The 26,165-nt window shown below is 34.8% G+C and overlaps 4 protein-coding genes, 2 non-coding genes and 1 pseudogene across 7 annotated transcripts; 3 read left to right on the top strand and 4 right to left on the bottom strand.

Moving 5' to 3' along the window:
• Positions 1-3,854: 3,854 nt before the first annotated feature.
• Positions 3,855-11,476, top strand: LOC142530403 (uncharacterized). 2 transcript variants are annotated; one of them, XR_012816149.1, is made up of 13 exons: positions 3,855-4,280; positions 5,596-5,669; positions 5,946-6,029; positions 6,205-6,285; positions 7,250-7,330; positions 7,794-7,886; positions 8,447-8,626; positions 8,791-8,858; positions 9,208-9,259; positions 9,824-9,877; positions 9,962-10,181; positions 10,395-10,461; positions 11,058-11,476. XR_012816149.1 is itself a non-coding variant. In XM_075636234.1 (13 exons), the coding sequence occupies exons 1-13, from the start codon at positions 4,139-4,141 to the stop codon at positions 11,147-11,149; spliced, it is 1,161 nt and encodes a 386-aa protein (XP_075492349.1). In that variant the 5' UTR covers positions 3,855-4,138; the 3' UTR covers positions 11,150-11,476. The 2 variants fall into 2 exon arrangements, 1 of the variants encoding a protein (XP_075492349.1); XM_075636234.1 differs by having other exon boundaries at positions 9,962-10,054.
• Positions 11,477-12,183: 707 nt separating this feature from the next.
• Positions 12,184-13,242, bottom strand: LOC142530957 (chlorophyll a-b binding protein CP24 10A, chloroplastic-like). Its single transcript, XM_075636904.1, has 2 exons — positions 12,949-13,242; positions 12,184-12,867 (listed from the first exon to the last, which is right to left on the bottom strand). Exons 1-2 carry the CDS (start codon positions 13,176-13,178, stop codon positions 12,318-12,320), a joined length of 780 nt encoding a protein of 259 aa, XP_075493019.1. The 5' UTR covers positions 13,179-13,242; the 3' UTR covers positions 12,184-12,317.
• A 2,424-nt stretch (positions 13,243-15,666) lies between these two features.
• LOC142531132 (non-specific lipid transfer protein GPI-anchored 11-like) lies at positions 15,667-17,174 on the top strand. Its single transcript, XM_075637188.1, has 3 exons — positions 15,667-16,357; positions 16,706-16,741; positions 16,838-17,174. The coding sequence occupies exons 1-3, from the start codon at positions 16,012-16,014 to the stop codon at positions 17,002-17,004; spliced, it is 549 nt and encodes a 182-aa protein (XP_075493303.1). The 5' UTR covers positions 15,667-16,011; the 3' UTR covers positions 17,005-17,174.
• A 601-nt stretch (positions 17,175-17,775) lies between these two features.
• On the top strand, positions 17,776-20,837 carry LOC142531226 (putative protein phosphatase 2C 10; annotated as a pseudogene).
• A 1,027-nt stretch (positions 20,838-21,864) lies between these two features.
• TRNAY-GUA (transfer RNA tyrosine (anticodon GUA)) lies at positions 21,865-21,948 on the bottom strand. The gene is given in 2 exon segments: positions 21,865-21,900; positions 21,912-21,948. It is a non-coding gene; the product is annotated as a tRNA-Tyr (tRNA).
• A 697-nt stretch (positions 21,949-22,645) lies between these two features.
• Positions 22,646-22,730, bottom strand: TRNAM-CAU (transfer RNA methionine (anticodon CAU)). Its single transcript is given in 2 exon segments — positions 22,646-22,681; positions 22,693-22,730. It is a non-coding gene; the product is annotated as a tRNA-Met (tRNA).
• Positions 22,731-22,874: 144 nt separating this feature from the next.
• LOC142530714 (endo-1,4-beta-xylanase 5-like) lies at positions 22,875-26,066 on the bottom strand. Its single transcript, XM_075636527.1, has 7 exons — positions 26,000-26,066; positions 25,182-25,228; positions 24,871-25,096; positions 24,609-24,775; positions 24,405-24,503; positions 23,517-24,308; positions 22,875-23,369 (listed from the first exon to the last, which is right to left on the bottom strand). Exons 1-7 carry the CDS (start codon positions 26,064-26,066, stop codon positions 22,974-22,976), a joined length of 1,794 nt encoding a protein of 597 aa, XP_075492642.1. The 3' UTR covers positions 22,875-22,973.
• Between the last annotated feature and the right edge of the window lie 99 nt (positions 26,067-26,165).

Here is a 26,165-nt window from a genome sequence, read left to right as displayed (position 1 = left end):
ATAAAAAAAGATTCATAATTATTATTAATTTAATTTAATTTATTATTATTATTATTATTATTATTATTATTATTATTGTATACCCGTCAAAAACACGATATTGTAATACAATAGGCTTATAAAACTTACAAAAATTGGGGAGTCTATTTATTATACACTGTATAAATTCCGAATGAATTATAATACTACGAGTGAAGTTATAATATATTGTATAAAATACAAATATTGATTCAACGGAGATTGATTAAATAAATTTATCTCAAACCAAATTCTTTTAGTGAATTGAAACAATTGTTGAATTAATTAATAAACTGATTTACAAATGATGTCAGATGATGAAACAAAAACGCAACATAAATAATTAGACTAAAAATAATAAATAAATAATTGTTAGAATCTCGGTTCACCTGCTCTTGAATCTTCTCTAATAATTGAATTTCATTTCTTTAGTCATACTTTTACGAGATTTCATAATTTGTCAATATACTCGGTCGGGCTATATTAATCTAACTAACAAAATACAATAATTGTTGGGTACAATAATTGTCCATGTTTGGTAGAGCAATTGCAACGTGGTGGTTGAGTTGTTGTATTGTTTAAAAGATTTGAGTTGCAGCATTACCACTAGCTATAGTTTTTGATAAAACATGTAAACGCTCGGTAGTAACTAAGTGTACTTATGTTATTTAACAATTGCAATCGCATTAACAAACTGTGAAATACTATAGCTTTCGATTTTCGGTCTATGACTATCAACATATAACAAACCTCGTATGTCTATGAAAGTTGTACATCTATGAATTATGTTACCTATATTGTCATAAAATATTCTTCAGATGTCTATTATAACATAAAAATTAACTCGAAGTTGATCACGCTCCAAATATAAAATAAAAGCACAATAACAATATAAAGTATGCTTAAAAACCAAATTCAACCTTCAAAAAGAAATCAAAACATAGACATTTGGTATAAGATCCCCTTAATCTCATCAAATATAGAAGAGAAAAGAAAACGCTTGTGAAGTTCTTGTTCTTCAGTTGAGTTATTTTGCTCTCCTTCTTCTCCTTGCTTGCGACTACTTCTTGTCTCCAATCCGACAATCTCTTTTTTTTTTTTTGTATTGGGGCATCCATATATATAGCAAATGGCCAAGACTCTAAAATAGTAGAGAATTTGTATATGAAAATTTTCATATTGAGGTGTGTTGGGTGAGCAAAAATACCCACCTCAGCGCAAGTTGCAAATAAAATCTTTTTTTCTTCATTCGGACACGTTGGGATGATCGATTTTCTCCACCCTAGGGCGGTCTCCTTGCAACTCATGATTTGCTTTCTTCATTACGTATTGGGGCGAGCAAAAATGTCCGCCCTAGCGCGGTTTGCTCGCAAATTTAACCAATAATTTTATTCTTTTTGATCAAGTACACATATAAATTAACCGAACATGTTAGAGATATACAATATGTATAAATTAGGAATAAAATAGATAAAATGCAGAATTGATGCATACACTTATATAATAATTGATTAAAAATAACATAATAAAATATGCAAAAACGGCCCTTATCACTTTTCATGGTTACTTGATCCGTCGATATGAAAAAAAAACATAGAAGAAAATCTTCTAAAACAATTTTTACCACATTGTCTATTACACCAATAATGAGTTACCACATATATCAGATTTCAACTAATTTGATAACTATATCATAATTTACATCAATAAAATAAATGTCAATACTGTAGGAAGTGTTACAAATGATATTTTCCGTTAATAATGCTTTGTTCAGCATTGACAAATAATGCATTTTGTATAAAGTTGTTGAATCTTGTTAATATCATTATTTCCAATTTTTCTAATAATAATAATATTATAATATAATTTCACATTATTTTATATTATGATATTTTTAAAAAAGAAAGAAATAAAAATTATTGTTTACATTTTGAGTCAAATTTAAAAATTAAACAGTAGAGAAAATGTACATTTATTTGGGGAAAATTGATAAATTAGTCGTATAAGTTTACCATTTTTTTTTGGTCTCTTAGAGCACCCGCATTGGTGGGTGTTATAACACCCACCACCTCATCAAAAATCGTAGGGTCCACATGCCACATACATTACATTAACACATCTATTCTCCCACATTCATTTTAACATTCACACTCATTATTTGTAGGTCCCGCTGTCCACTCATTTATCTTATTCTTACTTTAAATTAAATATATTCAATTTCAAATTTTTTAAGAAATTTGAATTATTATTATTTTAAACTTCATCACGTGTGTGGGGCCCGCGTTCAGTGACGGTTTGTGAAAATCCGTCACAAATAGTGACGGTTTTTCACAAACCGTCGCTAATTATCCAATTTTTTTTAAAAAAAAACTGACACATGGGAGTTCAATTTGAACGCCACACACCCTCTCTCATGTGAGTGGGAGTTATAACGCCCACTCACATCACCCATTTAACACCCATTGTGGGTGCCCTTATCATTGCCACATTTGGTTTGCATATGTTATATTTTTATTATTTAGACATTTGACCATTGTTTTTACCCAATTTCCACCATGGTTGCTGAATTGACATTTTTTCTTGGTGACATGTAAATTTTGTATTACGAATTTTTGTCACATCACACGTAATATGAAATTTAATATAAACATCACATTTTATATCTCATATCCATCGGCATCTACTTTTATTTAGAAGAAGCAAATCTCTAAATTTATAAGAAGAATAAAAATTATTTTACACGAGATTATGATATCATCTGTATATGTAAATGTGGAAAAGAGCACAATTAAGGGTTTTTGAACAAGTGATAATTCAGGTAGAAGAAACTATGGCAGCTGAAATTGGAAGGTGAATGTCTTGTTTTTCAATTATTTGATTTTATAGCTTTCTCGTACTTTTGATTTTTATAGTGTTAAACTAATTTGTTTGATGAAACATGTTACTTTCTATGACAGAGTGGTAAGTGTAGTTTTTTCGCATGAGAATATCCACTAATGTGTCGTAGGTCGATGACTATAATTCACGACTTGAAATAAAAATCGGTTTTGCTCGAAGTTTAAAAAAAAAACTGAAAAAAAGAATAAAAATTCGAAGTTCTTGCTTATTAGATAATTGTTGCTTTTTATTTTTGTTTGTATGAAAATAAGACACAACTCGAATCCGCATTTCTTGTAAAATATTTCTTTTATCGCATAAATTTAGGGATTTGTTTAAGAAAAACATATAATTTTCTATTTATAAGTAAGAGTAGTTCTCATGTGAGATGATCTCACGAATATTTATCTGTGAGACGAGTCAATCTTATCATTATTCACAATAAAAAGTAATACATTTTCATAAAATACGACCCGTGAGATCGTCTCACACAAGTTTTTGGTCTTCAAATATATGTTGATTAATATGAGAGAGAAGAAGTATTCACTTTCGACAAAAATTTGTGTGAGACGGTCTCACGAGTCGTATTTTGTGAGACAAATCTCTTATTTGGGTCATACATGAAAAAATATTACTTTTTATGCTAAGAATATTACTTTTTATTGTGAATATCGGTGGAGTTGACCCGTCTCACAGATAAAAATTCGTGAGACCGTCTCACAAGAGACCTACTCTTCATTTTCTATTCAATAAAAGTTGATATGTATATTAAATTCTATATTATACATTATATCGCAAAAATGCAAAGTTTAAATGTTACAAAGAAAAAATATTACTCATAGAAAATTGGGTAAAAAAAAAAACAAATATATAAGATAATGGACGTGAACCAAAATTAATAACAACATCGAACCGAAAACAAAGAAGTAACAAACATATATAGCAATTTATAAAATTTCCACTTTATTTTGCCGAAATATCCACCACAGTATTTTCGTAAAAACCGAAGGGGGTGCCTTGATTCTAGGTGAACGAGATTCAACACAACTCAATCGTAGTCAAAGGTAGCCCTCTCCTCTGCCGTCCGCCTTGTACGGTGACCTCGGGGTACAACTATCATATCATCCCCTGTTACAGGAAAAGAAAGAGACCCGCCTGGGGAGTTTCGAGTTTCATCCCAAATTCATGCGCGTGAAGTTATAGTTGTTGGTTTTGTGGAGTATATATCGTGTATCTCGTATACATGGATAAGGTGTACGGCAAGCTGCGGAATTTGGATGCGTACCCGAAAATCAATGAAGATTTCTTCAGCCGTACGCTCTCCGGTGGTGTTATCACACTCGTCTCATCTATCATCATCCTCGTACTTTTTGTTTCTGAATTCAGTATGTCTTCTCGAACTTGTCTAATTCAATGTTCTTATTTTATTTCTTTTTCTTTCATCCTGTTGATGTTTGAGCTTCCAAGGTCTGAATATTTCTGGGTTGCGGTCGTATTATGTTTTACTGTTCAGTTTCTTGGTGTATATTGAATTTTGTTGGGTGGTGGTGGAAGGCATTTAAATGAAGCGTGGAGTGGGAGAAGCCAGGGTTAATTTTATGGAAAAAAGGGATTTTGGGTGACTGGTATGTGTTTAGAAATTGTTAGCTATGAAGTAGATCCCTTTTATTTTTCTTAATTTTAGCAAGAAAACTCGTGTACTCGACCCATGAAATTACTTTACAAGAAGTAGAAGATGCTAGTTTTAAGTTACTGTATATACTTGCCGTTTTCTTTTATTTTGTAACATGTCAATTTGTATTGAGTTGACACAGGCGTGCTTGAGTTGTATAATTTTATCTTATTATCAGTGCTTAATTATAGGATGTTACCCATTCCATCTATTTCAGGGTCTCCATGTATTTCAACCTATTCCATTGCAGCTAAATTAAGTGTGTGAATGAAGATGCTAAATCCGTTGTTTGCTTATAAAACTAGCAATGGGGTGGTGTACAGTGCAACTGAAATTATTTGGGGAGTGACTCGAACAGATAGCAATTTAGACAGCTCTTTAGTAATTGGGTAATAAACATATGAGTTATATGATGATAGACGCTATGAAGTTTGGCCGGCTGCTTCTAATACAAAGTGATTAACTTGTTTATTAGCTTGATGGGAAGAGGTGTTTCTGGCTCTTGGTAGCGCATAAAATGCTATTTAGGTCAATGAAGAGACAAATGATCTTTGCGATCCATGTGACTCTGGAGTGTGGGATCAAATATCGTGTGGATTTACCATCAGTTGATTCTGTTTGAGCTACACCATTATGCGGACAGGGCAAGACATTAATTTATTTTTCATAAGAAGGCATATTAAGACACCTTTATTGGTTAAGAAAAATACGATCTAACAAATGATTCTTCGTCGTAAACTACCATAATTCATGAAGATTCTTGTGCTATGCTTTTTTGTAAAAATTTTTACCTTCAAATTTTGTTAAGATCATTGCTCGTGGAAAACCCATTAATTTTTTGATTGGCTTTTCATGCATATGAGCTTTCTATGGTTTGTGTTTGCATAATACCGAGATCATACTATCGTGCATATTTCTTACAGAATCCACTTACCTTGATCGCAAGCTTGGAATCAATTCTTTCAAAAGTTTCATTATTGCTTCTATACTCTCACGTATACAGCATATCTATTGGTTTCTTATTGCAGGATTGTACCTTCACACGGTTACAAATACAAAGCTAGTAGTTGACACATCCAGAGGAGGAAAATTGCATATTAATGTAAGATAACCGTGTAATGGCTAACATTATAGAAACTTAATCCCCAAAATTGAACACTATTCTTGAGTTTATTTCTGTACTTGTAGCATAATTTTGTCTATTTAAGTGCTACGAGGTAGTTAAGTCACCTTAAGATTTTTCTATTACTCTGTTATGGAACTAAAAGACTAAGTTATTTGTTGACTTTATACCACTCCTTCCCTTTATTTAAGCCATGGACATTAGCTTCATACCTATCAATAATATTTATTGATGTACCGCTTAATTTAACTGCAGTTCGATGTCACTTTTCCTGCCATTCCATGTACATTGCTGAGTGTTGATGCCATGGATATCAGTGGGGAGCGACATCTAGACATAGTATGTATGCGTATGGTTCTTTCCAGTTTGTTTTCAATGTCTGTGTATCTTGTTTATAGTGTCAAGCTAACTTTCTTGGCTTTTATTTTAATCTCAAAACATTTCTGCTAACCTCCTGCCAGCTCCCTGTTATTTCCATATATTGGTTGCATAATGTGCTTCACTGAACCTGCAGAGACACGATATTTTCAAGAAAAGAATTGATTCTCATGGCAATGTGGTAGGGGTGAGACAAGATGGCATTGGTGCACCACAGGTTAGTGAAAACATAAAATGCATCCTTCATTTATCCAAGTCACGATCTTGTTTCTCTCTTTTATTGCACTTTTTTTCTTCGGTGTGCTCGTAATTCCTTGTGTTATGATTTATTTATCCTGTCATGGTTTTTGTATCAGTTGATGGATTAGAGTCCTGTACATGTTACTTACCATGGGGAGGAATTATGAATGTCATTTAACTCGGCATAATTGGTGTGTCCTGCACTGAATGTTGATTAGTAACATTTTCTCATCGGAGTTTCTGTGTAGGACTTGTAAGCCTTGTGGCTACGTGCCAATTATCAGTCCCAAGGGAAATTGAAGACAATTAATTTCTGATCCAGCTAGTCAGAAAATAATCGACTCTGCAAGTTTTTGTCAATTATCGGTCATAATTGGTGTTTCCTGTACTGAATGTTGATTAGTAACATTTTCTCATGGGAGTTCCTGTGTAGGACTTGTAAGCCTTGTGGCTACGTGCCAATTATCATCCCGAGGGGGATTGAAGACAATTAATTTCTCATCCAGCTAGTCAGAAAATAATTGACTCTGCAAGTTTATGCCAATTATCATTTCGGTGGGGCGTCAGAAGTAACTATTTTCTCATCCGGTGGAATGTAGAAGTATTTTATTGGACTACTTAGCTTTCTTTTTCCACTCATAAGAATTTCTGTGAAAGCTTCACCATAACAATGTTGTTAGAACTTCAAATGTTTTACAGAGGCATCCGGAATCTTTGCATTTGTCCTGTTCGCTTAGCCTCTACTTGTGTTATCTAAACATATATTAAGATCGAGAGGTCTTTGAATAGACAGTGCTCTCTCTCTCAGTCTTTGAATAGACAGTGCTCTCTCTCTCTCCATATAATGTTATCTCTCTCTCTCTCCATATAATGTTATCTCTCTCTCTCTCCATATAATGTTATCTCTCTCTCTCTCTCCATATAATGTTATATCTTTGCAGATCGAGAAGCCTTTGCAGAAACATGGTGGTAGGCTTGAGCACAATGAGAAATATTGTGGATCATGTTTTGGTGCAGAAACGGTATTTCTACATGATCTGTTTATTTATATTTATGTTATTTACTTAGCCAGGGGACTGTATGTAGGATATTACGCAATTGGGCAGAATTCTGGAGCTCTGATGTCAGAAACTAAATCTTGACCATACTTTTGGGTCCTCATCATTTAAAAAAAATTCGTAATCATTTATTAAAAAAGGCAACTAACTTCTGATAGGGAAATAATTACATTTTCATGCTTCAGCGTGTCTGGTAATCAAGTGAGAAAGCAAACCAAAGAGCTTAATGAAATTTAATAGTTAATACATGTTCTCTGTTTTCGTTTTTGATGATTGTTGAGACACCGAGGAGATTCAAATTTTATTCAAATGTTTCTGTTTTTCTTTCTTAAAAAAAAAAAAACTGTTCCAGGCAGTGTAAACATAGGTGCACTGAACTATACAGATGTAAATCTTAATTATCATTATTATTTTTTTCTTTTTGCAGTCAGATGATGAATGTTGTAATTCATGTGAAGAAGTTCGTGACGCATATCGAAAGAAAGGCTGGGCAATAACAAATACAGATTTGATTGATCAGGTTGGAGGAACACCAGATTTGATGTTAACTTTTTCTAATTGAGTCATTGACAATTTTTTTCGTCTTTTTAAATAAGTTGGAAACTGCAATTTTTTTTTCAAATAAATGCTGTAATGAAAAAAACGAACATGGCATAATGGAATCTAATTCAGACAGGATGCTAAATCAGTGTAATTGATATTAAATTTACCAGAATACTCGCCATTGGATTTTCTCGTTGGCTGTCCGAGAGAACTGTCATGTAGTTGTCATGAGCGTTATTTCACTTTTCAAACGCTTGGGCTCTAAGTTATATGTTGATTGAGTGTCTTTTTTCAATTGTCTTTTATCACTGTCAAACGATGAAACACGTTGGATCAGTAATCACCATATTCTATCTATATGGAAGTGCCTTATGCTGTTTAGATTTAATCCGAGGCTAAACCTAAAGATGATCATGTGTAGTTGCATTTGTGGAACTAACTTGAAAGCCCAACCATTCTTATATTCTTATCGATTCCTCCAATTTTTCTCATAAGAGGTCATTTTTCGATTATGTGATATTATTTTAACGTATATAGTGCAAAAGAGAAGGCTTCGTTGATAAAGTAAAAGAGGAACATGGTGAAGGATGCAATATTCATGGATCTCTGGAAGTTAATAAAGTGGCAGGGAATTTTCACTTTGCCCCTGGTAAAAGCTTTCACCAATTGAACTTCCAGCTACTAGATCTCCTCGCTTTTCAAATAGAAAATTATAATGTAAGGAACTGCCTAATTTTTTTGTTTAGTTTATTATGCTCTCATTTCAACTTTTCTTCCTCTCCGACCTCCATGTCATAGACATTGAATTACTCGCTTTTAGTTTCTTTTCAAATTTGATCATAATACAGATCAATTCACTGCTTTCATGGCATTCCATGCAGATAAGCCACAAGATCAACAAGTTAACTTTTGGAGATTCCATTCCTGGAATTGTTAATCCACTAGATGGGTAATCGAACTTACATGCAGGCCTTTATCTAGAATCTGAAATTTTTGACAATGCGTTAGCGTTTTGAATTGAGCTCAAGAAGGATTAATATTTGACCTGAATTTCTCAGTTTTATGGTCTTTCACTTTTATATAATTTATAATTGATAATTCATTTGTTTCATGTGTTTTTGCATGTCTTTTGGTGTGGAGAAATGTCTTTTGATGTGAAAACTACAGAGACAAGAACATTTTTCCCACCTAGAACCCTTACTAACACCATGAAAACCTTTATTGATACGGATGGTTGTTAAGGTATTGTGTACTTAATATTTTTTTTGTAATCATTAATCATTTCTGTGAATATTCAGTGTGCAGTGGCTACAAGAAACCCCGAGTGGAGTGTACCAGTATTTTATCAAGGTCAGTGACCCGACCTCGACCCGAACCCGGCCTCTTATATGTTACTCCCACCGAATGAGATCACACACTCTTACACGTCCTTGAAACATGTATCAACGTTTTGTTTGCATGTTTGTTGACAAGAAGTGATTTTAATTGCTCTCTTAGATTTCTGATGACCTTGATCCCTTGAACAGATCTGCTGACTATTTTGGTTAAGGATACCCATGATTGCCTCATTGTAAACCAATCACTATCATGAAATAATATCAATTTTACTCTAATTAATTGGACATTTCATAGTTCATGATCCCCCTTCTCCATTACACTCCTAAATTAAGGCTTATTAGAACATTTATTAAATCTTCTGTGGTAGGGATTGGTTGTGAATATAACTTGTCAAACCATTCTAGTTTCCCATCCCTCTTCCTTTTCGTTCTCAGCGAAATTTGGTGCTGGAAAGAAAAGTGGGATGTATTTTTTACTTTTGCTGCTTTGGAATTTGCAAGAGTTCAAATGCTTGTAACATCCCTTATCTGAAGGATTTAAGAGCTTGCATGTCTAAGTTTCTTGTGGGCTTTGCAGGTGGTTCCGAGCATACACACTAATATTAGAGGTCATACTATTCAGTCAAATCAGGTACTAAACTTTTCAACAATTCAACTCTTATTCGATATTTAAGTCAATGTCTTTCATGTCATGGGACTGTTTGTATGCATTCAGTTTTCTGTGACCGAGCACTTCAAGAATACTGAAATGGAGCTGACCAGGTCTGTACCTGGGGTTTTCTTCTTCTATGACCTGTCTCCCATAAAGGTAAGCTTTATTACATAACTACAAAAATTTAATTAGAAATCTAGGCATTATTTTGTAGAAACTTGATTCTGTTCCTGTACAATGCGCCATTCTTGCCCAGGATGAAGCACTGTGTAGACCCTGAAAGGTTATGTATTCTCATCCATTCTGAGAAACTATTTTTGTGATTTATTATGCTGCTGAGCGTGATGCATAATGACTAGATAGCACACATATATTTGGATTTAATAAATATAAATTATGTTGCTCTTGGTGTTTTTTATAGCTGAAACTAAGATCCTTTAAGGTATACTTCTTAACTAACTAATATACTTTATCATAACCGTGTATATTATTGCAGGTTACTTTCACAGAAGAGCATACATCATTCTTGCACTTCCTAACACATATCTGTGCCATAATGGGAGGTATTTATATCAGTTTATTGCTTGATTTGCATCTCTTTTCTGCTCTATCTAGAGATAATTGGTTTGACGACTTTTGACCAACAGCTACCTTGTCTGGTTAACTTTAAGTTTACTCCCTGTTTGTGTGAGTTGTAGGAGTATTAATAGCCTCTTTATAGAACACAGTTGTACACCGTATCTCTCGTCTTCTGATCTGAACATGGAGCTTGCAACTCTTCTCCCCCACATGTTCTTTCCTCGAACTATGCCCATACACTTTTTATGTTCCTCTAAGATCAGTTTAAGTGTTTTGTAGATACACTCCACTTCCTATGAACAAGCAAATTCCGTCTCCATACCTATTTTAGAGGTTAACAAAAGCAGAACTTTAGCCCTTATCTATTAAATTCAATAGCTCATTGAAATGTGAGGAAAAATAGCTTCCTCCTGTTTTTATCATCTTAACGAAATTCTGATACTTAAAGCCATCAAGTCTCCAGCTTAGGACATACTTAATGAATTCTTGAAAGGATGAAGATTTATTTCCCTGGCCATGTATCTTAATTGATTCTTGAGACAACCTAGTGTTGTAATTCCTTGTATCGTCATTTTTCCAGGTGTATTCACGGTTGCCGGAATACTGGATTCTTTCATTTACCATGGTAAGAAGGCACTGCGGAAGAAACAAGAACTTGGTAAACTCAGGTGAATGCTAAACATGAGATTTCATTGAACAAAGAAAATGTGCAGCTAAGAACACCACATGGCTTCAATTGTGTCAGTTGTTGAAAGAGGTCTGTACCCTCATGCTCAAAAAGCAGAGCATGAAGGCTTACTCGAGTAGGAGTCTGAATTTTTTTAGGTGTTTTAATTACGTCTGTTTTGGTCTTAAAATATCTGCTTATTTTATTGACGCTGCAGTTTGTAAAATTTGCCTTATGGCATATGCCAATATGAGTTATCAGTTATCTATATTAGTCGGACACTACTGACTAGCTTTCTGGTATGCAAGACACAACTAATTGATTGGAAAATAGTTCTAAGCTTTGTTTAATCTTGGTGAATAGTTGCAAAAAAAAAGTTCCATATATTTGGGCTCGAACTCGAAATCAGTTTTATGATATAAATTGATGGGTTAGGAAGTCAATTCAATATGTTAAAAAATTTTTTGTTTGATCAATTGATATCTGAATGGATCGATTCACTATCCTTGATAAATATACATGTACATCCTTAATATTTTAACAAGGTACATTGTACTCATTATAAACACGAAAGATGGATACTACAAAATCAGAAGTGTAGAATTCAAGATGCCAATATCTTCTTAGGCAATGGCTGCAGGACGATATAAAGGAAAATGACAAATATATACATAAAATTATCCCCACATAGACGTTAAAATTACGAGTGCATTTTACTTTTTTCCCATCCAAAAATTAGTGAAAATCACAATTTCTATGTGTTTTTTTTCTCTCCGGAATCATTGAGGTTGTATGTACGAAGTGTTTACCTAGAATTTTTATGACTTAATCATAATGTGGTGATAGGCTGTAGCATGTAGATTATTTTCTCCATTATGGAAGACGATAATTTCTACAACACTGAATTATATATTTGTAAAGAATTCCCGGCATCCCTAAAACCGCTCGCCTGAGATTTTCTGGATCCATCCCTCCCATGAATTATTTCTCACTTCCTATCATGTTTTTCTTGAAGAGAACTACAAAATTCACAGAATACTAAAGCGGGAACAATCTTCATTCCAAGATTGAATTCTTGGGGAAATTAACTGAAAGAATGATAAGAAAATCCATGAGTTTTTTTTCTCTACATCACATAATCTTTTTACATAACATTACGCAAGATTGAAGAAATTACAAGCCAAGTGCGCCAAGGGGTGTTTTCCCTTGTCCTGCCTCAAAATAGAAGATCAGCATAGCCAACATTGCAATCCTAGCATGCTTAATCTCAGCAAGCTTCAATCTTTCGAGCTTTTCGCCATCCGGGATGTAGACTCCATCCTTCAATGTACCAGCAACGCCCAACGGGTCGAAGAATTTACCACCAGGGTAGCCCTGTTCCCCGGTAGAATTGGAGAAGTTCTCGGCAGTTCTCGACCATGGTGTCGCCCATTCGACGGATTGGGACTCGGGGTTGAAGAAGTCGACCCATCTTTTGCTCTCAACCCACCCCATGAGGAGAAGCTGGGTACCGAGCAGGGTGCCGAAAGAGAAGGGCGCCACCGCGCCAGGGGCGGCTCCAGCCTCGAACCAGGGGATGCCGCTCCATGCTTGGCCAACGAAGATGCCGACTACAGCCACCATTGCCCACCTTCCATGGATGAGCTCAGCTTCTCTGTACCATTTCAAGAATGCTGGATCCTTCCCTAGACCCAACGGGTCGAATCCATAGTCTCCAGCAAGCCTGCAAATCAATTCATTCATAAGAATCAATTTCATCTGAAGCACAAAATAAGACCAGTGGCATCTCAAACAAAGCACTTACGAGCCATCAAGCCATTCGGGGTCAACGAAGTTGCCGCCGCCTCTAACACCGGGTAGCCAAGACTTCTTAGCAGGGGCTGCAGCCACTACACTGAGTCTCTTGGGAGCTGCCACAGCACCGCCGCCAACTCTGGCGGATACGGGAGCAGAAAACAAGGCCTGGCTCTTCTTGCCACCGGTGAGGAAGGTAGATCCTAAGCCATTAACCAATGCTGCTGAAGTAGAAGTCATTTCTGTCTCTGATCTCCTCCTCCTCTAGGTTTGGTGTGCGGTTGAGAAATAAAGTTTCAAGAATGGAGTAAAGACTTAAAGGGATGTTATCTGCAGAGGGAAATCAAAAGAAGCGTGGCAAGAGCAGCCAACTAGGATAGAGGATAGATATCTGACCAATCACATGAGATGAACAACTATTGTTTCATCCGACCTATGAAGTAGTGGACCTGACCATTCTTCCTTCTCTCTTGGGGGATTGCTATTAGTATTTCCTACCCACACCAATCAAATTCCACAAATATTTTCAAATTGGGAATATTATTGATCCTAAAAAATGTCTCAAACTTATGTGATTTCATTTACAAATATTTGTAAATTTAAGTTCAAGATCTATTTTTTAATCTTATGCTCAACAATGAGATCTTTTGTCACACAATATGGGATTATTTTATATCATGCCTGAAATATTTCTTCTCCAATAATGTGGTTATATATTAGTCTTTAGATCATCAACGTATATATCAACTTTCTTAAATATGGGAATGATCCACGTGATCTAATAATATTGAAATAGGGAAAGAAATATTTCCGATCTAAATCTAATAGGTGTAGCATAAGATGTAAATTATTATATAACAGACTCTTAGACATATTATAGTGAAATTGTGATTATGTTAAAAAAAACTAAATTATTAAAAGTTTAAAGAAAGTTAAGTGTATTTATTCCATATATATGAAGCATCATGCATATGTTAAAATTGTTTTTGTTCTTGTTCTAGTTCTTGTTTTATTTGGAACCTCTTTTTTTTTCCTCCTTTTTTGACAAGAAAATTAGTTGCGGGTTCTTAAAATTTTCAAATGGCTAAGGTACAAAATTAAAATTTATGAGAAATGATTTTTTTAAAAAAAATAGTTTAGTGTCTTTTAAGTACTCATAGTATTTCTAATTTCAAGTTTCTAAGTGATTGGAATGTCTTTAAATTATTGATATTTGACTTCTGCTCTTTGAATTTGAATCTCTCGAAAAAAATAATGTGTGTATATCTATATATATATAAAATATATATAAAGAATTACTAGCTCTCTTATTCTTTATTTTTGAAAATATCCCTAAGTTTGCGTTTGAGGCTATGAATTTCAAATCAATGGATTTCGATCATAGTTTTGTTATTTACAATGAGATAATAGATTAAATCTTAAATATATATATATTTGTTTACACATTATAATTATTATTATAAAGTAGAATGGATTTCAAATGACATCAAAATTGACTGAACTTGAAATACATCTTAATTAACACGATACTATAAAAATATTCAATTAATGAATTCGAAATTCACGTTATTATTTATCTAAACAATAAAAATATGAAATTCATAGATCCAAAGGCTAATTAATATATAACAGGTGGAAAGTAAAAAACAAACACAGAAGTCCACTTATGGTTATGGGCTAAAGCAACCGAAAGTTGGTGGACAAAGCGTGCTTCCTGGCTCTTCACCAAATACACGCTTTTAACCTCATCATTTCATCTACTTAAGATACGCTTCATGCTTCCCATCACATCTCCGCAAATCATGACATATGCTTGCCCTATATTCTTAAGATGACTGTCCTCGAATTTCTCTTCTTTAAAACTCACAAATGACCTTACCAATAAGGATGATTTGCAGTAACAGAAATGCACAATTTTTTATATATTTTTTTAAAAAAATAGATGATGCAATATGACCTCATAGTTATGTATAAAGGTGAAATGAGATCTATTTTTTTTAAAAAAATTAATTCTTGGAAATGACTCTTACTAATAAGTGGTGCTGTAATATGATCTCATAATTATATTGCATACTTAAAAAATGACAACTATAAAAAAAGGGGTGGCACGGCAAGAAAGTAGGAATCTTGCATTTGCTCTTTTCATAAATCTAATTAATTTTGCAACATTGATTAATAAGTACTGCCATCATTATCCCACAAAAGCATATGTATTACATGTGATACTAACAAAGTTGGAACTTTTGGTTAAGCACATCGTCAAAGTCTAATAATAACGATGTTGAAATAACACAAGTTATTAATTAATGTCATGTCGATATTTTGAAATGAATCCGAGTTACCATAAACTAGATGATATTCTAAACTTAATTCTGATGAACCGTGTGTTGTCACATCGACACTTGTCACATTAATATTACGCATAAGTTATGAATTCTTGAGTATATGATTACGTATTGCCCTAACAGGTCGCGTTCCCATAAAATGGACCAATTTGAAAGCTTTACTTTCCTTTTGAAAAGTTAAAAACCAATTGCCCCAAGGCCTACTAATCATTTGCCGCACACTCATTCCCTCCACGTTCAACTTTTTTCACATCTTAAAATTGACAGTCAAAGAGCAATGCGCACAAATTATTTTTAAAAACTAAAACTTTATATATAATTATTGATAAGAATGGAGAAAAACATATCTTTTCATGCCCTAATCTTAATTAGGTCTAAACATGTCTCGAATAAGAGATAAAATATGAAGTACTTTTTTTAAAAAAAGTGCCATTTATGATTTGATTTAAAAAAAATTTCGATTCCCTTCTCAAATTCAATATCTGATCTTGGGGTATTGGAGAGATGGCACATGCAATTATGGTGCTCATAAAATATTCCCACTTCATGCAGCTAAATAATTAGTCCAAATGACATGCATGTGTAACTTTTATTCTCTCTGTAAATGTGAAATTTTTTTGCATTTTTAACAAGAAATCCATACATAAATTGCACGCAAATCACGCGATTTGGCTACTTTCCTTTCACCTTTAATTCAACTTCCATTTTCTCGCATACACAAATCAAGAATGGCAGCAAGCAGCAGCGTTCCCTTCTTCTGCATGCTGTCTCTGTTCGCACTATTCTCCGTAGTCTGTTCCGCGGCACAGGTGGCACCGCCGCCTGCTGTGGACTGCACGAGTTTGGTGTTGAACATGGCCGACTGTTTATCCTTCGTGATGGCCGGAAGCACCCTCAAGAAGCCGGAGGGAACATGCTGTTCTGGACTAAAAATGGTGCTCAAGACAGACGCTGATTGTCTGTGCGAGACGTTCAGAAACAGCGCACAGCTTGGGGTGACTCTTGATGTGAAAAAGGCCTTCACCTTGCCCGATGCTTGTCACGTCTCTGCTCCCTCTGTCGGTAACTGTGGCCGTAAGTTTCATCACCTTCTCAAGAATTCAGTGTATTTTAATTTGCATAGAAATTTACATGTATTTTTGTATCGAAGTAACTCAGCTTCGTACATATTTCAACATCCGTCACTAAAGAATAAAAAAACACGAAGTACCCTTCAAAATCACAATATAAAATCTTCAGCCAATTCCAAATAGCTCGGTATAATTGTATTTATCACTTAAAATCGGGGTCATATGTAGTTTCTATCGATCTGTTTATGTAGCCACAGATTCATTCATGCATGCATTATATTCTTTTTCACGAATTAAAAAAACAACAGTTTCTTGCTTGCCACTTGATATTTTCTTGTCTTCCGCTCCACAGTGAGTAACGACACTGCCAGCGGTGGTGCTGCTCCAGGTATACACGATGTCTATGGAATCCCTTTTCGGGTTTCTTCTTATCCATCATTATATATATTCATGTACAAGGTCTTAACTAAACCTTCTGCCACAGCTCTTTCTCCGTCGGCATCGCCGTTGTCTCCTAGTTTCAGTGGCAGTCTTGGAGCAAATGATGTTTCTCCTACGCCGGTTCCCGCAAGCTCGGGTTGGTCAACGGCCAGATCCTCCGTCATGTTTCTCATCCTACTCAAGATAACCGTGCTTCTTGCTTTGTTCTGATTCCATATTTGATTCCTTTTGTTTTTCAGAACGAGAGAGATTTCATATATCCGTTATTGTGATGTTTGTTGATTAATTCATGACATGTTCCCTAAAATATTATTTTTTGCTTTCATTTTTTTTAATGTTCCGTGAACTTGACAATTATATATTCGGAGGTATTTTTAGAAGTTGACGTGAGGTACACTTGAATTGATATTTGTGAGAATAATGATGAGCAAGGCAAGAAAATACTTTAAAATATTATGAAATTATAAATCAACTATTGATACGTTGAAAATTGTTAAAATGAAAAAAAAAAGATAGAACGGAAACAAGACATGATTTGATTGATATGACAACGTACGTGATTTCATTTTAGAAAATAGGAAAAATAAGCTTTAAAAAAAAAAGTAAACAGGGAAAAATATATTTCCACAATGAAACCAAACTCTACGTGTGAATGTCGAAATCTCAAATTAATTGCGGATCTCAATTAAGTTTTTTAATATATGAGCAAAAGGAGCTATGCCTCCTGTTTTTAAAGTAAATATATATATAAAATATATATCCAAAAAGCAAAAAGAAAGATACAATTATGCAAATAACCATATTTACATATCATTTATAAGAAAATTTTCATAATGCTCTGAAGTAGGACCAGGCTACAAAAAGGCCAAACCTTTCAACTTTGAATTTGAAAAAACTATGAGTCAAATTCTCTTCTTGAAATTATAATATCAAAAATAATAATAATAAACTCAAAACAGTGACACTGTAACACATGTTTTGCTAATATAGAACAAGAACTGAATAGGACAAAGTCAACGTGGGGGGAGACCAATGCCCGAAACTGGGGCCGCTGGGCAGCCATTTTTGCTTTCACACCAGCTAATTTATGACCCATTTTTCGTTGAAACTTCTTTTACCAGTTCTGTTCTTGAATTTTTCAGTTCTCTTAAGAGCTTCTTTGTGTAAATTTATTTATTGTATTCATCGGACGATTTTCTTGGAGGATATAGTTTAGCGTGATTCTTGGATTCATTTATTCAGTTTCCACGTACTTTGTTTTCTTGGTTTGGAGAGAGGTGGATCGGTGAGTAGAATCTATGTTTGGGAATTCCCATGTTGTTTTCTTGATTCCTGAACGGTATATGTCGATTCTTGATTGTTATTATTTTTCTCTTTATTTTGGGTGTGTCTGGTTATGGATCAAAATGTCTTTAAACATCTCGCAGGTTGTGGATTTTCTGCGGTGTCATTACATGGTAGAGATTTGGTCTTGATAGGGGAAGGTCGAGGTGTTCTTTGATATGGATATTTTCTGCTGTTTCAACTCACAGGTAAGGCCTTTTTTCTCTGCTGTCTGTTTTTAAGGTTTATTATGTTTCATTTGTACTTTTGAGATTCATATAATCGGCTTTTGGGTGCTTGCATGATGTGGAATCGGATGAGAAATTACTTAATTTTGCATTTTAAGATTTAATTTTGTGGGATTGCCTCCTATCATGTGTGTCTTGTTTTCGGTGATACTAGTTTGTTATGGAATCTTCGATCATACTTGTAATTTGTTTTCCTATGCGTCTAGATTAGGCAAAAACTCGTGCATGGGTCGTATTTTGTGAGACGGATCTCTTATTTACTTTTTATGCTAGAGTGTTATTTTTATTATGAATATCGATAGAGTTGACCGTCTCACAGCTAAAGATTCGTGAGACCGTCTCATAAGAGACATACTCTCTAGATTAAACTTGCATTTTCTTTCTGTTCTTTTTAATCCCCTTTAGCTATTATATTTTATGTTATTTCAGTCCGAAGAATGAATGATTTTCTCTCATTTCTGTAAAAAAATTTGAATCGGTTCTTTTTTCTCTATTCAACAGGGTTCTAAATATGGCTCGGGCAAGGGAAGAAGCAACGTCGGGCATGCGAAGTATGGGTTCTGTTTAGTAAAAGGGAAGGCAAATCATCCCATGGAGGATTACCATGTGGCTAAATTTGTACAGTTTCAAGGTCGTGAGCTCGGTTTATTTGCTATTTATGATGGCCATCTGGGAGATAGTGTGCCAGCATACTTACAGAAGCATTTGTTTCCCAATATTTTAAAGCAGGTTAGTTCCTTGTTTGAATAATTTATGGAGTGATTGGTGTTGCCATCCATAGAAATAAGTATTACTTGGGCTTGACTTTGCTGAAAACTCGATTTTAAAAAAGCTTGATTCAGCCATGCTCGAGTTGAGCTTGCCCGGTGGGCGTGTGACATTCTTAGTTTGAGAGGTGCCTATTCTGTGGACCTTGCATTCGGTTTCCAACTGTTGTATCTATACTGATGTCTTAAATAGTTGGTTCTCATCAACTTATCCGGCTGTATAAGACGCGGTTAATGGTTGTACTTCCACATTCTTGAATGATTCCAGGAGGAGTTTTGAGTTGACCCTAGCAGGTCTGTAGCAAAAGCATACGAGAGAACGGATCAGGCGATTCTCTCACACAATCCCGAGCTGGGTAGAGGTGGGTCCACTGCGGTCAATGCGATTCTTATCGACTGCAGACGGCTTTGGGTGGCCAATGTTGGAGATTCACGAGCAGTGCTTTCCAGGAGGGGACAAGCTATACAGATGAGTATTGATCACGAGCCGAACACAGAGAGGGACGACATTGAGAACAGAGGCGGATTTGTCTCTAACATACCTGGTACTACTGGTTACCTACGACTTGAAAGAAGAAATGGTTTATATTATACATTTCTTTTTTGTTGGCTGGTTATCTATTTCTCCATCGTGTTAGCGGAGTGGAAAGAAGGGGAAAGGAGGATATTGGAAAGCAAATCTTGATTTGAAAATTTTCTTTTCCGTCAGTTCTCCAAACCTTCGATTTTCCTACCTAAATTTCTTATTTCAACGAGTACATGTAGAACTACTATTTTCTGGTTTCCCCGAAATTTAAATTTCCTTGTGAAGAAAATTTATTATTGGGTTTCAGCAGAATTTTACAGATCTTGTTGGGCGTGTTCCATTTCTTTATGCTCCATGTCACTGGTGTGGATTGTCTTGAAAGTTGGATGCTGTCACCGTAGATATAGTCACGAAACTTGTACTGATAACATTTTGTAACAGGAGATGTTGCTAGAGTGGACGGTCAGTTAGCAGTTTCTTGTGCGTTTGGAGACAAGAACATAAAATTGCACCTACGATCCGATCCAGATGTCACCAATGCTGATATTGATAATGAAACTGATCTCCTTATTCTTGCCAGCGATGGCTTGTGGAAGGTCTTATCCTCCACCCCTGGAGTCTATTATCCTCTTCCAAACTTTAGATTTATCAATCCTAAGACTCATATTCAATCCATTTCCAGGTGATGTCGAATCAAGAAGCTGTAGATGTAGCAAAAAAGATCAAGGATCCACAGAAGGCAGCCAAGCAATTAGCCACAGAAGCATTGAACAGAGAGAGTAAAGATGATATCTCATGCATTGTCGTACGCTTCTAAATGGAGTCTTTTGTACATAATTATAGTTACTGGAGATGCAAGATGGTAGGCTACAGGTGTTTCAAATGCCAGAAACCAACCCTTTTAGGCATCGAATTCGAAAAATACTGCCGACAGCACTGTCAAGTCTTGTCTGCTTAACGATTTGACGTAAACGCTCGTATTATTATGCTTGGTTCAAGCCATTCTTTGCTTCAGTGTGTCGTTGGATTGTGAAGCTGTTTGATCGACCTTTGTAATAAAGTAGTTGTGATGTTGTTTCACTCCTCTGTGTAGATTTCAACATTATTTATCTGTAATTTGCTTGAAGAATATGAAATTTGGGTGTATTTTCTGTCATAATCTAAATAGGATGAGATCTCGATCAGGGATTACAATTTTCTCTACGGGATTGGAGCTCAATGGGAAAAACCCGAAACGGGGACGGATATCCTCGATTTTTTCGGGTTTGGGTTCGGGTATTTAAAATAAATCCTCGATATAATTGGGACGAGTATGAGATTACTATCTTCGTCTTGAATCCGTTCCGAAAATAATATCAATAGTAAAATAATAGTAACATTAGTATTAATAATATAATAATATTATTATTTTTTAAAATATTAATAATAATAATAATAATATTAATATTAATATTAATATTTAATAATAGATAATCTTAAGTTTTGGTTTGAGAAAATTTTATTTGTCATTGTTTTGTCATATTAATATTTTTGAAACGAGGATGGAGGCGGGGATTGAAAGTTGATCTCCGAAGTTTCGGGTTTGGGAATTCTCCGAACTCAAAAAGGCGGGGATCGAGACAGGTATGAGGATGATGATGAAATTCGGGGATGGAGATGGAGATGGCAAACTCGCCTCCGTCTCGTCCTATTGTTATCCCTAATCCCGATTGTTTGTTTTATTAAATATTATGTGCTTTTTAATTTGCTTATGCAAGAAGATGTGAGCAATGCAGTGTTATTGAGAATTTCTTTGAATCAGAAAATTAATCTTCACATATATTTTGCTTTATAATGTTGGAGAAGTCCGCATGTATTTTTATGTTCCACAATTTATATGGAAATAAACCAACCCAAATGTATTTGAACATATGCGGCATGTCTGTTATATACATGCTTATATTATTACTCACGTGTTTGTCGCAAAAAAATTTAAGAAAATTCCGATCATTTATAGCTCATCCGACACCAAGATCCTGAATTTGAAGTGATATTTAGGATTCGAGATCAATCGTGACAACTAACAATCCCTCCGCAACTCTCCAAAAAAAATTAATAATAATAAATAATATTGTGAAAATTCGGCAAGTGTTGGATCTAACACTGCGTGGGCTTCATTTTAATGGGCTTTTTTTAAAGCCCAAACAAAAAATTAAAAAACAGAAATTCCGACCTGCCGGATACGAACCAGCGACCTAAGGATTGCATTGACAACTACAGTCCTCCGCTCTACCAACTGAGCTAAGGTCGGTTACTGCTGACTTCTGATCTCTTTATTATTAATAAATATAGTAATATTTATGTTATAACCGTCGGTTAACAAAAAAAAAAAAGAGGAAACTTGAAATTCATATTTTTGGATTTAATTTGCAAGTTTATATGTGTTATCATAGTTATAAAAAGAACATAAACGTTTTTATTTTAAAATTTAAGATTAAAAAAACATTGAATATTTGTATGGTAACAATAGGAAAATTTGACGTGTCTGAATTTTAATTTTAATTTTATTAAATTAAATATACCCAAATATATTATTTCGTCCCTCTAGATTTTTCAAGTTTTGATTAGTTTATCCATATATGCAATTTCTGATTCAATAAAGAGGTAACCAAAATTAATTATCAACTGCTTCGTAATCATTCATAAAAAGACAAAAACTTGTGTGAGACGATCTCACGGGTCATATTTTGTAAGACGGATCTCTTATTTGGGTCATCCATGAAAAAATATTATCTTTTATTGTGAATATCGGTATGATTGACCTGTCTCACAAGAGACATACTCTCATAAAAGTTAAAAAGGTCAAGCCACAAAAAAATTTATATGTAAAATTTTACAAAATGAATTCTTATCAGAATGATAAATAATTATTATGTGTTCTGGAAGTCAATTATTATTATGAAAATAAATAAATTATTATTATTAATTATTAATGGGAAAAATTTTAATGGGGTGAGAGAGGCTCGAACTCTCGACCTCAGGATAACTCAGAAGCTATGAGACCTACGCGCTAGCCAACTGCGCCACCACCCCGTTGTGATTCTTTTATGATCCATTTTTTTCTTTATATTAGTATTAGAAGCTTTTAGATTCACTCTTATATGACTTTCAAGATATAAATATTTCCTAAAACATATTGTAATTTTAAGAATTTTGTATTTAACTGATTCACAAAATAATAAAATAAACAAGAATTTATTTAAGTGACGAATCTCGACTTCAAAATCTAACGTTTCTCTGAGGAATGTATAAAACACTACTACACGTATACTCTCATCAAAGAACAACCTGAATCTCCAACGGCTCCCAACTATCCTTAGTCACGTTCACTAGCCGCGTCACGTTCCGATCGCTACAAGGATGGGTGAACGTCAAAGTATAGTCTCCATGAAACACCAGAGGCTGATAAACTCCTTTCTTGTTTGTTGCCCCCTTCATATTTGTAGTTCTCCATTCTCTAATCAATCTATCGACCATATCGCCTAATGGGAAGTTCTTGAAGTTGTTGTCGGTGAAGCACATACGAGCGCACCCTTTTGCCAACTTGTTGAAATTCTTGTCTTCTAAGCAAGTTTTGTTACACCCTGTAGGTTTCCATCCTGCCCACAGAACAATACCTTCAACAGCTGGATGTGAGAAGACCTCCCGTAGGACCTCTTCCAACTCCATGATCTATAATCAAGTTAGCAACTGGAAATTATCAGAAAGAACCACTTTGATCCTTGTTTTGTTTGTTATTAGCTACATACATATTCAGGTTTCAAGTTCTTTTTGGAAGAAATATGAATGAAATCAATGTAGGTTAAGATCAGGAGTCACCTGATCAGGGCCTCTTTCGGTGTCGAGTTCTGTGAGCCATATTGGCATTTTGGTGGCACCAAGCACGTCCAAGGCAGCACGTACATAAGATATGTTTAATCTGTCATATGTAAAATGACCTTGCTGTCCCAGCCCCACCACCATGTTCTCATTTCCGGGGAAGGATCTAATGCTTCTAAGCATTTCCACATACATGGATGGACTGACCTCCATATCCAAAGGATATTCAAGCGTAGCATACTCGTTTAGGTACATCATAGTCCCTGGATCCAACGCCTGAGCGAGCTTGAAAAACATAGCCGACGCGTTCGGCCTCATCTTATCTTCATAAAACGAGAAGTGAATATTCTCATTTATTACATCCCATGATGCTAGTTTGCCAGCATATCTAGACATAACAGATCCCATCCGATGAACAGCTGCATTGAGGAGTTGTCGTGGAGAAAGCTCGTGAATCCATGGGCTGTTCATCATTGGCTTATCCCAGAGAATGGTATGCCCACGAATAGGAATTTCGTGTTTCCTAAAGAAAGAAATCATGGCATCTGGGACCGTGTAGTTTTCTTTCCCGTTTTCTTTTTCCGTATAGTACCATTTGAGCTCGTTGTTGAATGACGTTACGGTGAAACGGCGAATAAACCATTTCTGATAAGCTTTGTTGTCAATAATAGCCTCGGTTGTGGATGCACCTAGCAGAAAATGAGGCTTGATTTGGTTTAAGGTGACGTGTGCACCTACAAGCTTTTCACCTTCCTCGTTGGTAACACTGATTCTGAGTTCCCTCTTCCGATTCTGCACATAGAGTAGCATTTTATCAAACAGGTGGAACAATAAAAAGAACAGAAAACCATGAAGGCTTTTTCACATCAAACTCATTAAATTACCCACCCTGTCGATGCTTTTACGCTGATGATCTCTCCACTGTTTCCTGGAAAAATCTTTTAAAGAAACATTGTCTACCCATAATTCAACACGCGTATTGTTGCTCTGTTTAAACACAAAAATCGCCAAACTAAATGGGGAAAGAGTCCAACATAAAATTAAAAAACATCATCATTCAAAGCGCGAAATTCGAATTCCAATCATGCATACCAGAAAATAAAGCTCTGCATTATAATCTTGATAAACTTGGAACCCTCCCTTCAGCATAGACCAGCACCCGGCTCGAGCTAGAACTGATCCCACAACTACACTTTCTTGATCTGAGACTTTCATAAAAGCCGCAACCTTCTCTCTTCCTTTACTAATTTGTATCCAGGCTGTAACTTATTCGACGAAAAAAAAATAAAAACTATGAACACCAATTGAACTAATGAATCAAATTAAAACAAAATTTTCCAAAAAAAAAAATCACCACTAAAAGAGTAGAGAACATCTTTCTTGAGCTCAAAAGTCTGCGAGAAACTATCACGAGGATCATGTCTATTGGACGCCACCAAGTAATCATTCCCCGACTCGGTTTGCATGATTTCCACCTTCGTCCCCTCTCCGGACACGTTCCACCCCTGCATTCCGAAATCCATCTTCGGATTCTCGACAAACCCTCCTCCATATTGAGGACTCAATGGTTCCTTCAAGCACTGAAAAACCCAAAAAAAAAAAAAAATCCACCGTGTTTACTGTTTTAGCGGTTCTTGATTTCAATTTCGAATCGGGAATTCTTACATCGATGCTGGCAGTGTAATCGTATTCCCAATCCGCTGACACTGAGCCTGAATCGAGGGGGATTATATGTATGAAATGGGATCATGAGCAAATTTCGCCATTAGAAATGGAAAAAATGGAAAATTTAAATTTAGTTTCTCACAAGGAATTGATGTCTTTGGAGCGCACGAATTTTTATCTGTGAGACAGTTCAATCTTACGGATATTTACAATAAAAAATAATAATTTTTTATGGATGATCCAAATAAGATATTTGTCTTTTAAAATACGATCCGTGAGACCGTCTCACACAAGTTTTTGCTTTTGTAAGACAATCTCACACAAGTTTTTGTCTTTATTGGCAAAAACTTGTGTAAGACGGTCTTACGGATCATATTTGTGAGACAGATATTTTATTTGGGTCATCCATGAAAAATTATTACTTTTTATGCTAAAAATATTACTTTTATTGTGAATATCGGTAGAGTTGACCCGTCTCACGAATAAAGATCCGTGAGACCGTCTTACAAGAGATCTACGAACTTATAAATCAATTTTTTTTTATGCGGACTCTATATCAGTATCACATCAAAAATTAAAAAAAAATTCAATTTCTATAAAACTTTCTTCAAAATTACAAACCTATCGAACAATTATTTTGTCATATCCAACCAAATAATACATCAATTCACAATAAAACAAAAATTACTCGGATATTATTAGATTTTTTATTTCAAACCTATAATTATATATTATATTAAAACATATATATGCGCTTATACAGATTCTTACCCAAAAAATAAACTTTTATATAAAATATGATGTTAATACAAACAAACCTGCAACGAGCAATGAACAAAAGATGACAAGTTTTACGTATTGAAGGAAGACTCCCATTTTGCCCATTTACAAGTGTGTTTCGATTGATTCTATTATAATAATAAAGAATGTAAAAAGTAAAAGATGAAATGGGTTAATAAATATTTTTTTTAAAAAATAGAGTAA

The sequence above is a fragment of the Primulina tabacum genome, chromosome 17, assembly GCF_025594145.1.
Source record: "Primulina tabacum isolate GXHZ01 chromosome 17, ASM2559414v2, whole genome shotgun sequence".
Classification (NCBI taxonomy): Eukaryota; Viridiplantae; Streptophyta; class Magnoliopsida; order Lamiales; family Gesneriaceae; genus Primulina; species Primulina tabacum.
Note: the sequence above shows the minus strand (reverse complement) of the source record. Positions and strands in the feature narration are given on the sequence as shown.